The sequence below is a fragment of the Eublepharis macularius genome, chromosome 8, assembly GCF_028583425.1.
Source record: "Eublepharis macularius isolate TG4126 chromosome 8, MPM_Emac_v1.0, whole genome shotgun sequence".
In the NCBI taxonomy this organism is placed as follows: domain Eukaryota; kingdom Metazoa; phylum Chordata; class Lepidosauria; order Squamata; family Eublepharidae; genus Eublepharis; species Eublepharis macularius.
Genome location: NC_072797.1, coordinates 81561329 through 81574716, shown reverse-complemented (window position 1 = coordinate 81574716; position 13388 = coordinate 81561329). Strand labels below are relative to the sequence as shown.

The following is a 13388-nucleotide window of genomic DNA, read 5'->3' as shown; positions in this document are numbered from 1 at the left end:
GGACTTTTTTTTTCTTGGCCATTTGGCAACCCTTCTCTCAACAGAAAAACATAGCTATCATGTTTCCTTTTATTTATTACAGTATATTACACCTACTTTTGAAAAAGTTGGCAGAATATTGTGCGAAATGGAACCCAAAAACCCATATGCACCATCATCATATATGACTTTGCTTGCTTGCTTGTTTTTAGGAAAAATACCTTACATGAACAGACTTTGAGTCAGCAATCTTTATTATACACATGAAATCAAAGCATTTCTTTATTCATTTCTGAACATGGACATGGAACAGATTAGTGCAAGTAACTAATTTAATTTAAATAAGGGCTTGTGGCTAAAATACATATCTGTATAGGGCAGAAATCATTAACCGTGCAATCCTAAACAGAGTTAGAACAGTTTAAGCCAATTGAAATCAATGGATGTATACTGGGTCAAATCCACATTCACCCATTACCCGCATGTTTATAGGATATCTTCCGTTTGCCTCCAATCCGCGATTTTTTCCGCTTTGTTCACATTCCTGCTTCCAATCCGTCTTTCTCGCGCGTCCCTCCAGTCACACGGCCGCTCGAAAACCGCTTTTTTTGGGCGGGACCTTTTTTCCCCGCCCATTTTTTTTATTTTTTTGAGCGCACTTTTCCGTTATTTCGATCTTGCCTTATAAAGAAACATCATTGAAGATAATGATGCCTCTCTTTTCCCCACTGACAGCACTGATGGCTCTCTCCCGTTTCTTTTTTGGAAATTTGGAAGCATGTGGGAAGCTTTCGTGGGCATTTCCTATGCAGGACAGTTCAGTGCCTGAATTTTACTGAAGTTTCACTTCCTTGGAGTGTCATTATTTTGATATTTCTTAATTTCGATATTACAGTAATATAAAATAAAAAAAATAAAAAACAGTTAAAAAGGAAGTTTCGCGAGTTCGTTCTGAGGATGGATTCACCCCAAAATGATTTTTCAAACTACCAGATTTGATTCAGAAACAGCATAATTAATAAATCCAATGCTATGAAGTCAAAAACAGTTTTGCAGACTACGGAGCACTTGCAAGTTGAATCAGCCAATAGGAACTCTCGGAACGGCTGGAGAGACAGGAAGGGGGGTGGTTTTTAAAAAAACCGCATAAATTGCGCATTGGCCCGTTCACAGCCACTGTGAAACTCCCGTTGAAAACCTGTGACCACATATTCGGGAGAAATGCGAATGAAATGCGTCTGTTTAATGAGGTAATGTGACCGGCACTCTGGATTGCGTGGGGAATGCGGGGAACATGCGACTTAGAATGAGTAATGTGGATTTGACCCTGGAGTAACTCTGTTTAGGATTGCAGTGTAAGTCATTAAGAATCACGAAAAACAGTAGATGAGAAGGCCCTTTGCTTCAGTAAAGTAAATACTTCGTTCTTTGCATCAAAAAAAAAATTTCAAATCAGTAGTTTTCTCGAACTACTTTTCAACTATTTAATTTTTTTCAAACAATAGTTACAAGCAATTACCATTTATTTCAAATGGTTACTTTTTTGTCCAGTATAAAAACTTGCCTATATTAAATAAACACAATGGTAAGATGACTACACTGTAGCTTTGTTATTCTTTTCTTTAAATATAATTTATGCCTCTCATAAGATTATATGAGGAAGCTTACATGTGATGACATTCATATGAAAATCATGACAGATGATATATCGAGCAAATGTTTACAAGAATATTCAACTATATTTGACATTCTAAGAGGTAGAAAACAATTAGTATGCACTGATGGTCAAAACACATAAACATTATAGTAAGTAATCATTCAAAATACAGACTATAAAATTTCATTTCTGTGTACTCTTACCCAGGCGATCACCTTGATACAGTGAGAAATATTGCTTAAAATTTTTGTTAGCATGAACTGATGTTAATAAATAGACATTAAAGTTTCACCTGCCCAGATAAAATCTTTTCATACAGTTCTTTGGTTAATAGAACATAAGACTTTTTTGAATTGTCCAAAAAATAAAGTGGGTCACTGATTGCAGATAGATTAAATCCTTCCGCCACCAACTGAAATTTTTGTTGCTTGAAAGTTCCAGTAACTTCCATTATTTCCTACAAGAAGGAGAGAATTTTTGTCTATTGTAGAAAAATTGAACACATGGAGTGAAAGAATATTAAATCTACCAGAAATTCCATGGTATAAAAAGTTTATTAATTTTTTTTAAAAAAATCCATGGCGGTATGCTGCCTAAACTCTTCCATGGTAGTGGATTCAGCTTTTGCACAATGTCTTAGCCAGAGGTGTGCCACTTCATACTTTTGCATTTGAATAAATTGGATTTGAATATCTTATTTGGAACAGCAAGATATGGATTCAGTAGCACCTTAAAGACCAACTAGATTTCTAGGGTTTGAGCTTTTGAGAGTTAGAAGGCTCATACCCTGGAAATCTAGTTGGTCTTTAAGATGCTACTGGACCCAAATCTTGCTCTTTGACTACAGACCAAAAAGGCTATCCACCTGAAACTATTTGGAACAGTTCGGGATTTGCAGGCATGGGGTTTTGAGCCATGCATAGCTCATGGGTTCCTGAATTTTTCTCCCTATAGAGCAACAGCAGTTAAAGGAAAAGATTATCTTGAATGAGGAATGAAATAGGGGAGGAGAGAGGATTATTATACTCACTCCCCCCACTGTTCTGGCATTGAAGATCTGTCATTGGATCCCCTGATGTGTAATTTTGCTGCAAAAGGGCATATGATTTGAAGCTGGTGAAAGGGGAATTTACTGTTTTACTGTGGTATTTCCCTGATTACAAATGCTCTTTCCAGTTGTTTTTAGCCCTAGTTGGAGGAGGAAGAGGTATCTGCACTGTGCTTACTTTTTCACCCTGTCACATTGAAAGCAACCTGGAGATGAAAGTTTAATTATCTGGGTTGCACTTATCAGTTTGTCGGGCTCTGGTAGGGCCACCGGTGTACTTGAACTGTGGCTCCCAGACGCTGACAGGGTCCGCACAGGGTCCCGCTCTGTGGAAGGAGGGGAGGTATACATCACCTCTGCTCCCTCTCTACCACTTGCAGGCCTGCTCAACCTGTTAAGATCCCTACTGCCTCCGCTTCTTGCCTCCACTCCTCGCCCTCCTCTCCTATCTCTCTCCTCTTCACTTGCTTATTCTCCTAAACTCCCCACTCCTTCACCACTCCTACACAACCCACCACGAGCGCTCTACTGAGCCTGCTTTTACAGTGGTTCTCCCAACTTCCCCCTCCCTTCCTCCCAGGCTCTTTCCCAACCCTGCCACTCTCCAGCTGGGTATGCCCTCATGTGTTCTCTTTCTCGTCCCAGTCTCTCCCTGCTCTCCTTTCTTGCAGGGTGGGGCTAGATGTAGCCCAGCTGGGGACAGACTCAGGTGTTCCTCCTCTCATTCCTCCCTGCTCCCTTATCCTTTCCTGCAGTATGGGGCTGGCAGGGCCTTTCCAGGCAATGCAGCTTGGCCACCTCTGCCTCTACTTATGAGGAGCCACCCAGGCCTTCTGGGTTCTGGTCAGTTCCCCAAGGTAAACTTTGCTGCTGGTTCCCCCTAGGACTTGGGCAGGGGCTTCTAGCCCGGCTGTCCGGGCATCAGCATTCCAGGTAGGCATGAGTGCTTCTTGCCCTTTAAGGCTTGCTTTGGCAGCACACGTATGGCTGGCTTCTCTGGCTGGCTCCTTATCCTCCTCCCTCTCTGATGGCTGGAGCTGCATCACCTCCCCTGGGCTCTCTGTGCCCGCCACTGGGGTGCCATAGGCATGCAAGTAAGGGGTCTGTGGCAAGTCCGGGGCACTTGGGGTGCTCGCCCCCAGACACAGTAACTGTTGTTGTTCATCAAGTGGTCAACTATGCAGTGACACTTGGGTATTGTATGTGCACAGGCCAAAAGCGAAGATGATTAATTTTAAGCTTCAAGGAAGTAGAAAGCGTTCTCTTCCCCCTCCCAATACTGAATTCCCACCTTTTCTCGTGTGAAAAGGGGAAGGGATGGCTCTCCCTCAGATCCTTGGAAAGAGATATCTTTAGCAATAATAGCAGAGAAAAAAGAGCTCATGGTGGGGCAGGAGGGAGGGGTGTGTGACTGCACAGATGATCACTCAGTGAACAACAGTTACATATAAGTGCAATCCTGTTTTCATCATCATGGTACCTGTGCAGTTCCACGAGGGAAAATAGCGAGTTAATTTACCAAAATATGGAACAGAGGAATGAGCTCTAGTTGAACCAAGATCGGAGCACTGCTCTTTCAACTTCTGCATCTTTTGATGTATCCACATTCACAGAATAGTGCTTTGCAAAGGTACAGGAGGAGGACCAGGTTGCTATCTTACAGATGGCAGTGCTGGAGAGACTGTGTTGAAGAGCAGTGGGAGCTCAAGCAGTGAGAGCTCAAGCAGTGCTCAAGCTGAATGAGTACTGAGTACCAAGGGCAGTTGATTCATACTAACTCATTGCAGTAATGAGTGCAGGAGATAATCAACCTGGAGAAGGATTGTGCTGAAAGTCTGTGGCCTGCCTTAGATCCTGTCCAAGAAATGAAAAGGCTTATGCTTTTCCTTAGAGCTTGTCCAGGTAGAAAAGAAGTGCTCTGCATATGTCAAGTGTGTGTGGGGCATGCTTATTGTCTTCCTTGGGTTATGGGAAAAATACTGGTAGAGCAACGTCCTGATTGATTTGAAATATGGAGGTACCTTTGTTATGGTATTTTTCCACAGAATGACATTGAGTTAATCCAATAATTGTTTGGAGTGGGTAGACAGACTGAGTGAAGGTGGTAGATTTCGAGGGGCTGTCTTGATTTCTTTGCCATACTCTTTGGAAACTATTGAGAAGACCCATTGATCCTGACAATCAGGGCTTTTTTTCTGAGAAAAGAGGTGGTGGAACTCAGTGGGTTGCCGTTGGAGAAAATGGTCAGATGGCTGGTGGCTCCGCCCCCTGATCTCCAGACAGAGGGGAGTTTAGATTGCCCTCCGTGCTGCTCCATCGGTGCAGAGGGCAATCTAAACTCCCCTCTGTCTGGAGATCAGGGGGCGGGGCCACCAGCTATGTGACCATTTTCAAGAGGTTCCGGAACTCCGTTGCCCCGCATTCCCCCTGAAAAAAAGCCCTGCTGACAAATATTCTGCAAAGTGAGAAAGGAATTGGGAGACCTTTCTGAGCTGGGAAGTCCTGAGCCTGGGCTGTAGTTGTCAAAAACTTTCAAAAACTCTGTTTAGAGGGTTTGTGTGATTGTGAACTTGACTTCTCTCTCTGGGAAGAAAACCTTCTTGATGGAGGAGATGGCTGACCACGTGCAGAGAAATACATATGAGGAAGGAAGATGAAGGGCTGATATCCCCTACCTCTGTAACTAGAATGGTAGGGCCTAAAATTGGACCTGGGCCTTTGAGATGGTGGAGCAGAAGGAATAACTTCTAATGTTTTTGCTGTAAATGAGTTTTTCCTCATATGATCTATGACCTCATCTGTTTTAATACTAAAAAGATTGGCTTCCTCAAAAGGGAGCGCTTCAATTCTAGAATGGGTTTCATTAGATAAGGCTGCAGAAAGTAAACATGAGTAACATGTCAAAGAGATGGCTATGTTAAGACTGCGATCTGAGCAATCAGCCATATGTTTGGTCGATGATATCTGCTGCTTAGAGTTTAGATGCCTCAAGCTGTAAAAGTTTGACCATCTTCAGGGGTAATGTCATCTCAAAGATATAATTGATAAAGGGCCATAATGCACTCATAGCTGTCCATTTGGAATGCCAAGACCAGAGGCATACATTTTGTCCCACTATATCTAATTTTGGTCTTCCCTGTCAATTTAAACTGAATGTTGAGTACCTTTATTCTGGTCTTGGGTGGAATCTATCATCAGGGAATTAGCTGTAGGATGTTGGGAAAATAAAAGGCACCCTTCCTGTTGAGTTCTATACACATTTTCAGGCTGAAGGGAAGACAGAAGCAGGTCTAAGCCAAGGCCCAATTGGTGTCAGGTCCAGTGTATATCTAAACTGTACTGACTCCATTTTCTAATGCTTCTAGTGTTTAAGTGCTTTCTTCCCAGGTGCACCAGTTCCCAGGCAGCATTCCCACCGGAGGCGACTGTTTTGTCTAACACCGTTCCACCAAGCATTGGCCTTGAAGGAGAGCAGCTTCCCGGGACTGAAAGATGTTGTTTTGAGAACTGTGGGGGGAGGCAAATCCAGATGGGTATTGTTACTCTGTACCTCATGCTTTGCCCTTCATTGGTAACAATGACTATGTACCATCCTGAGTCTCCTATTCAGGACAGTGGACTATAATGGACCTTTTCTGCAGTAAAGTTTCCTTGTTCAATCAATGGACTCCTGTTTGCTTTTGAAAGGGAACCTGTAGGAAGCGCCTTATCTAGCCACAAGCTGACATTTTGTTACCAATCATGCCTGAGTCGGGCCCAGCGGAATCCAAGGTTGTCCCGGACAGGGATCCTTTGTTTGATCCGTATGCGTCCCCCGACAGTCAAACAGTGCAACCCCAAGAATCTCATGTGCCAGCCGGGGCTGGAGCTTCGACGTCTACATCGCCTCTCATCGACCTCAGCAGTGAGGGGACCAGGCCGACGGCTACCGCTCTCCCCTTGATCTCGTTACCCACCCCGTCGGAGTGGGGAGCCAGACCCCGAGAAACGTGAGAGCGCCGGGCCGGAGGGCTTCATCCAAGAATTTCGATGAACGGACGCCGAAGCCTAGAGACTGTCCCTGAGCTGGATAGCAGCCAACCGTGGCTGTTTTGGAACAGGACGGCCGAACAGACGGACGGGAACACATCTCGCCGCGGCGCCCTGAGTTGGGATTATTTGGAACTTGTCCCTTGGAAAGAGCCAACGGAAGTTCCTGAACAAAGTTGGGTGCAAATGCAAAGTCGCACCCATGCTGTAGATTCCGGCATATCGGCAGTGACGGGTCTAGCCAAAGGAATTCTAGCAGCGAGATCACGAGTCGATCAAGGAGACCCTCCGCCTTGGGGACCGTTTTCCCCGGTGAGTACAACCGAGGGAGGTTCCGTGATGGGGCAACCGGGTCCTAGCCGAATGCAACAGTTGGAGGCTAGGCTGATTGATATGGAGGAAAGTTTGGCTCATGCCATTCACCTAATCTCAGCGATGGGGGCAGGGGAGAGAATCTCACCTGAAGAAATGGCGGTACAAATCGCCACCCTCCAAAGTGTCATGTCCTATCCAGTGGAGGACGCCCCGCAGCAGCCGCTACCTTCGGGAGAGGAGGAATACTATCCGGGAGAACCGGGAGAATCGCCCGCGGAACTCCCTAGGATAGACGAAACTCCGCCGGGCGGGGATACTCCAGCTGAGGCACCTGGAGAGACTCCAACGGAAACCCCAAAATCGGACGGGGATCCATCTCCCAAGGAGACTCCAGCGGAGGAGCCTAGAGAGGAGGAAGAAGGGCCAACCCGTCCAACCGAAACGACGGTGATACCCCCTCCCGCTTCTCCAACGACAGTTCGGCCGGATCAGACGGAAGAGCCCCCGGCCCCTTCAGAGGAGGAACGGCCGCTAGAAGTGGTTCCCATCCAACAGACCCCGAGCGCCCCGACGCCACAAGCTCAGCCTTTGCGTCCTAGAAACACGACGCCGAGAGGGGTAAGCCCGCACAGCCCACCACCCATCAGGCCTTCGCCGCTGCGGCCCCTTCCGCTTCGACCGCAACTAACTCCTTCGCAGCAACCGATACGTTTGCCACTTGAGCAGCCCGTAATACCACCTCCGAACCAACCGGTGGGGCCTACACCACTACGACCCCACCAACCCGTCCCTCAGCGGCCGGTCATTACTCAGCCGCACCGGCCACCTCCACCTCAACCGCTACTGCCAGCACCTCCTGTATTGCCACCAGCCAGACCGAGATTGCAGCCGCCTGCCCGACCACGACTGCAGCCACCGGCCCAGCCGAGAGCACCACCGCCAGCCCAGCCGAGAGCACCACCGCTAGCCCAGCCGAGGCCGTTACCCCCGGCTCAACCGGTGATGCCGCCGCCAGCGCAACCAGCACCGCTACCACAACCGGGTCCCCCCATACCTCAAGTGCCATTGATGCTTCCGACAGACTTCTACCCAGCACCGACTCCGAGGCAAGACCTCCCGATGGGTTGGGTGAAACTGGAAGCTACTTTTGATGGGGATCCCTCCAAACTGGGATTTTTCCTAGTGCAAGTCGTGCAATTCTTCAACCGGTGGGGACACCTCTTCGGCAGCGAGGCCAGTCAAATTGAACATCTCGGATCCCGCTTACAAGGCAAAGCAGCGGACTGGTATGTAGGACTCTATAATATCGGGGCCCCAGAACTCAATACTCTCCAGGGGTTGGTGGATGCTATTCGAGCGCAATATGAAGACCCCTTAGAGGAAACCAGGGCCTGAACAGAATTGCAAGCCATTAAACAGGGTAGCATGTCGGCGAGAGACTATATCACGAAATTCTGACAATTGGCTGCCAAATGCCCTAGGTGTGAGGAGTCCACCAAAATCATTCTGTTCAAGCAAGGACTAAACCCGAGACTTTTGGACAGAGCCCTCATGCAGGACAATCCCCCTACGTTGTTAGGCTGGATCCAACTTGCATGCGAAGTTGAGAATCGCATTTTGGAAGTCCGTTTGGTTGAACAACAACAACAAACGGGACAAAGAAGACCCTTGACTTTACAGAAGGGAGGACGGGGATCTGGGTACGCCACCCGTGGAGCGAGAGATGCTAGATGGCAACAAGGGCTGTGTTTGCAATGCGGACAAGCCAGTCACTTTGCAGCACAATGCCCCTACCGGCCTGTGCAAAGACCTCCGCTTCAACTACGGCGCCCAACCCTTGCTCCATTTCCTACTCTCCAACGCCCGATTCCCGCACCACGAGCGAACAGAGGCCGCGGCGCTTCCCAAAGGCCCGCCTCAGAGAGAGGGCTAGAAGCGGAAGAAGTTATGGAATACGACCCCGCTTCCCCAAACGCAGAAGTCAACCCAGAAAGCCCCCAGTCGGGAAACGAGATGGATCTGTCGTAAAAGGGCCCAAACGACAGATCCGCCCCAAGCCCGTTCCGGCACGGAACCGGCCGCCCGGGTCCATCTTATTCATGCCAGTGACTCTAATCAACCCAGAGAGAAAAATGCACATCCGAGTGCAAGCCCTTATCGACTCGGGCTGTTCGAGAGACATCATCGCCCCAGCTCTAGTCAATGGACTAGTCTTACCAACTCGGGAATTACAAAATCCAGTAATCTTTGAACAAATGGATGGCACCAATATGAACCCTGTTACCACTGAGACCATCCCAGTGATCACAGGCATGGGACAACATTGGGAAAAGAGGTCTTTTGTCATTAGCTCCACTGCCAAATACCCGTTAATTCTAGGCAGCAAGTGGCTATGTGATCACAATCCCTACATAGACTGGGCCCAAGGATGCATCACCTTCAGTCATGCCAACTGCAAAAATCACTGCTGGAACCAAAACTGGGGCAATGATCCAACTCACACTGAAAAGGCCCTTCTTACTCAAGAAGAAATCAACCAAATACCCGAACCGTATTGGCCTTTTCTAAACGCTTTTTCCGAGGAGGAAGCTGATACTCTACCCCCGCACCGACGAACGGACTGTGCGGTGGAAATTTTGCCCGGAGCCTCACTGCCCAAAGGACGACTATATCCCATGAGTCTCCATGAACGAGAAGAGCTCCGGAAATTCATCGACACCAACCTCCAACGAGGGTTCATCCGTCCAGCCAACAGCCCCCACGCCGCTCCGGTTCTCTTTGTGAAAAAAAAGGATGGGGGACTACGACTGTGCACGGACTTTCGAGGACTTAATGCAGTGTCCACCAACAACGCCTATCCTATACCACTCATCCGAGACCTTCTCAACGTCGTGGCCCAAGGTAAGATCTTTACAAAATTAGACTTAAAAGATGCTTACTTCCACGTCCGTATCAAGGCAGGGGATGAGTGGGAAACCGCATTTAATACGCCCCTCGGACAATATGAATACCTAGTTATGCCTTTTGGATTGACGGGAGCCCCGTCTGTATTTATGTCCATGATAAACGAAGTTCTGCACGAATTTCTGTACAAAGGGGTGGTGGTGTACCTTGATGATGTCTTAATTTATTCAGACACAGAGGAGGAACATTTTCAAATGGTACAAAAGGTCCTGGCCACCTTGATGAAAAATAAACTGCCCATCAAGTTGTCCAAATGTGAATTCCATAAAACCGAACTCACTTACCTTGGGTATTGCATCTCCCAAGAGGGTTTAAAAATGGATCCAACCAAAATACAAGCGATTCAAGAATGGCAAACACCCACCACCCGTAAAGAACTACAATCCTTCCTGGGTTTTGCCAACTTCTATAGAGACTTTATAGCAAATTTCGCCCACATCACGCTCCCCTTAACAGAATTGTTGAAAACAAAAGATAAAGGGGACCAAGCTAAAAAACCCTCCTCCAAACTACCATGGACCTCCGATTGCCAAACTGCTTTCGAATGCCTGAAAAAACAATTTGTAACGGAACCCATCCTCTCCCACCCCAACGAACAGTCCCCTTTCGTAGTGCAAGTCGACGCCAGCGATACGGCAATAGGGGGAGTTTTACTGCAGAAGGGGGAGGATGGAAAGTTGCGGCCTTGTGCATTCTTGTCTAGAAAGTTTTCGGAGGCAGAAAGGAATTGGAATGTGTGGGAGAAGGAGGCTTTTGCAGTAAAAGCGGCCCTTACTAATTGGAGACATTGGCTGGAGGAGGCGCGATACCCCTTCGAGGTCTGGACAGATCATAAAAATCTGGAGGCCCTCAGAAGCCCACGTAGACTGAATGCCAAGCAATTGCGATGGGCGGAATTCTTTTCCAAATTCAACTTCACTCTAAATTATCTCCCGGGCAAAACTAACTTTTTGGCGGACGCCCTATCGCGCATGCCCCAACACAAGAGCAAACGGGAGGAGACTGTCGACACGGTCTTCTCGCCTACGCAACTTGGGGGCGTGGTGACTACTCGCAGTCGAGCCAAACAGCCCCTCCCGGCCAACCAGGAGTGGAAAACGAAACTTAAAGCTGAGGTGGAAAAGGAGGGGGATAAGGCTCCGCGAAACAAACTGGTCCAATCCCCACAGGGGGATTGGCTAGTTGGAAGCAAGTTTTATGTCCCAGACAGCCTCAGGCTGGAGGTCTTGCAGCGCTGTCATGATGCTCCCACTGCTGGTCATTATGGGTATCTGAAAACATTGCATCTAATCCAAAGACAGTTCTGGTGGCCGGGCATGCGCAAAGACATTTCCCAATATGTTAGTTCCTGCCCCGTTTGCCTCAGCGCAAAAACCAGGAAAGGAAAACCTCCAGGTCTCCTTCAACCGTTGGAAACGCCCAACAAACCTTGGGAAATAATATCTATGGACTTTATCACTGATCTACCTATTTCAAAAGGACATAATTGCATTTTAGTCGTGGTAGATCTGTTCTCCAAACAAGCTCATTTTATTCCCTGTACTGCTATACCCACCGCTCGAAAACTAGCAGATTTATTTTTAAAACACATCGTAAAATTACATTCTTTTCCGTCCAAGGTGATTTCGGATCGCGGCGGACAGTTCGTTGCCAACTTCTGGCGGGAGCTTTTGAGAATGTTGAATATTGAGCAAGGCATCAGCTCAAGCCACCACCCACAAACCGACGGACAATCCGAAAAAACAAACCAGATACTAGAACAGTTTCTTCGTTGCTACATTAATTTCCAACAAGATAATTGGGTAGACCTTCTCCCTCTGGCCGAATTCTCATATAACAACAGTGTACACGCTTCAACTGGAGAGGCCCCTTTCAAAATTGTCTATGGAGCTCACTTCAATCCCTTCCCGTTGGACGCTCCCCCTCTCCATTCCTCTAATTTGCCAGATGTGTCTTCGTGGTGGGGGGAGGCGGCGCAACAATGGACGCTTATTAAGAAACATCTTGAAAAAGCCAAACTGGATTACAAAAAATACGCAGATCGCCATCGTGTGGCCGAATGGGAATTACAACCAGGTGATCATGTGTATATTTCCACAAAGAACCTAAAACTAGCTCAGACAAGCCGCAAACTCGCTTTGAAATTCCTGGGACCTTTCCCTGTGCGCAAAATAATAAATAAAGTGACTGTTGCTGTAACTTTGCCCAAGAACTTACGCCACGTACATGATACGTTCCATGTCAGTCTTCTAAAAAGAGCTCCTACCGATGACAAGTGGCACATCAAAGCTCCACCCATTCCAACTTTAATTGACGACCAAATACACTATGAGGTACAACAAATTTTGGACTCTAAACTCAAACAAAATCAGCTCTTTTACCTCATTAGATGGAAGGACTTTGATTCTGGGTACGATGAGTGGGTGAACTCTGTACATGTTCATGCTCCTAGATTAACCAAAGCTTTTCATACTCGCTACCCATATAAACCAGGGGGGGATCTATTTTAAGGGGGGCAGAATGTCAGGTCCAGTGTATATCTAAACTGTACTGACTCCATTTTCTAATGCTTCTAGTGTTTAAGTGCTTTCTTCCCAGGTGCACCAGTTCCCAGGCAGCATTCCCACCGGAGGCGACTGTTTTGTCTAACACCGTTCCACCAAGCATTGGCCTTGAAGGAGAGCAGCTTCCCAGGACTGAAAGATGTTGTTTTAAGAACTGTGGGGGGAGGCAAATCCAGATGGGTATTGTTACTCTGTACCTCATGCTTTGCCCTTCATTGGTAACAATGACTATGTACCATCCTGAGTCTCCTATTCAGGACAGTGGACTATAATGGACCTTTTCTGCAGTAAAGTTTCCTTGTTCAATCAATGGACTCCTGTTTGCTTTTGAAAGGGAACCTGTAGGAAGCGCCTTATCTAGCCACAAGCTGACAATTGGCACCTCTAACAAGGCAGTCATAGTATTGATAAGGGTTTTGATATGGAGACCCTGCAGGAGACTGGAATTCATAATCACATGGATCAAAGAGTCATGGTGGAATTGTTAGATGTGAAGGGTGAGCAGCAGCAGATGAAGCCAGAACTGATGCTGTTGATTTGGGTTCAAGGAGTTCACCTTTGACATGGAATGCACGGACACGGGAGAGTGATGACAAAGGCAGCTTTGGAACTGGTATGACCTCCTTTACACTGTCAGGCAGGGTCCAGTCCTTAGTCCTGACCCAAGACTAGAAAGCTTTGGAACAGAAGACAATTTGTTTAAGTTGGAAGCGCCTCTCCTATCGTGATGTTTGTGTTCATGGCACACTTCCTTTGGAGACAGCTCTGTGACTGGAAGCAGCATGAACTGGTTGAGGTCTTGTCTAGATTCAAGGTCTGACCCAAAGATGTC

The 13388-nt window shown here is 47.2% G+C and overlaps 1 protein-coding gene across 1 annotated transcript in view; it reads right to left on the bottom strand.

The window, feature by feature from the left end:
- Positions 1–230: 230 nt before the first annotated feature.
- The window catches only part of SLC27A6 (solute carrier family 27 member 6), a 73471-nt gene continuing 60313 nt past the window's right edge, over positions 231–13388 (bottom strand). The window contains exon 10 of the mRNA XM_054986921.1: positions 231–2093. Within this exon, the coding sequence (XP_054842896.1) occupies positions 1917–2093 (177 nt within the window). The 3' untranslated portion in view covers positions 231–1916. The remainder of the gene's footprint in view (positions 2094–13388) is intronic.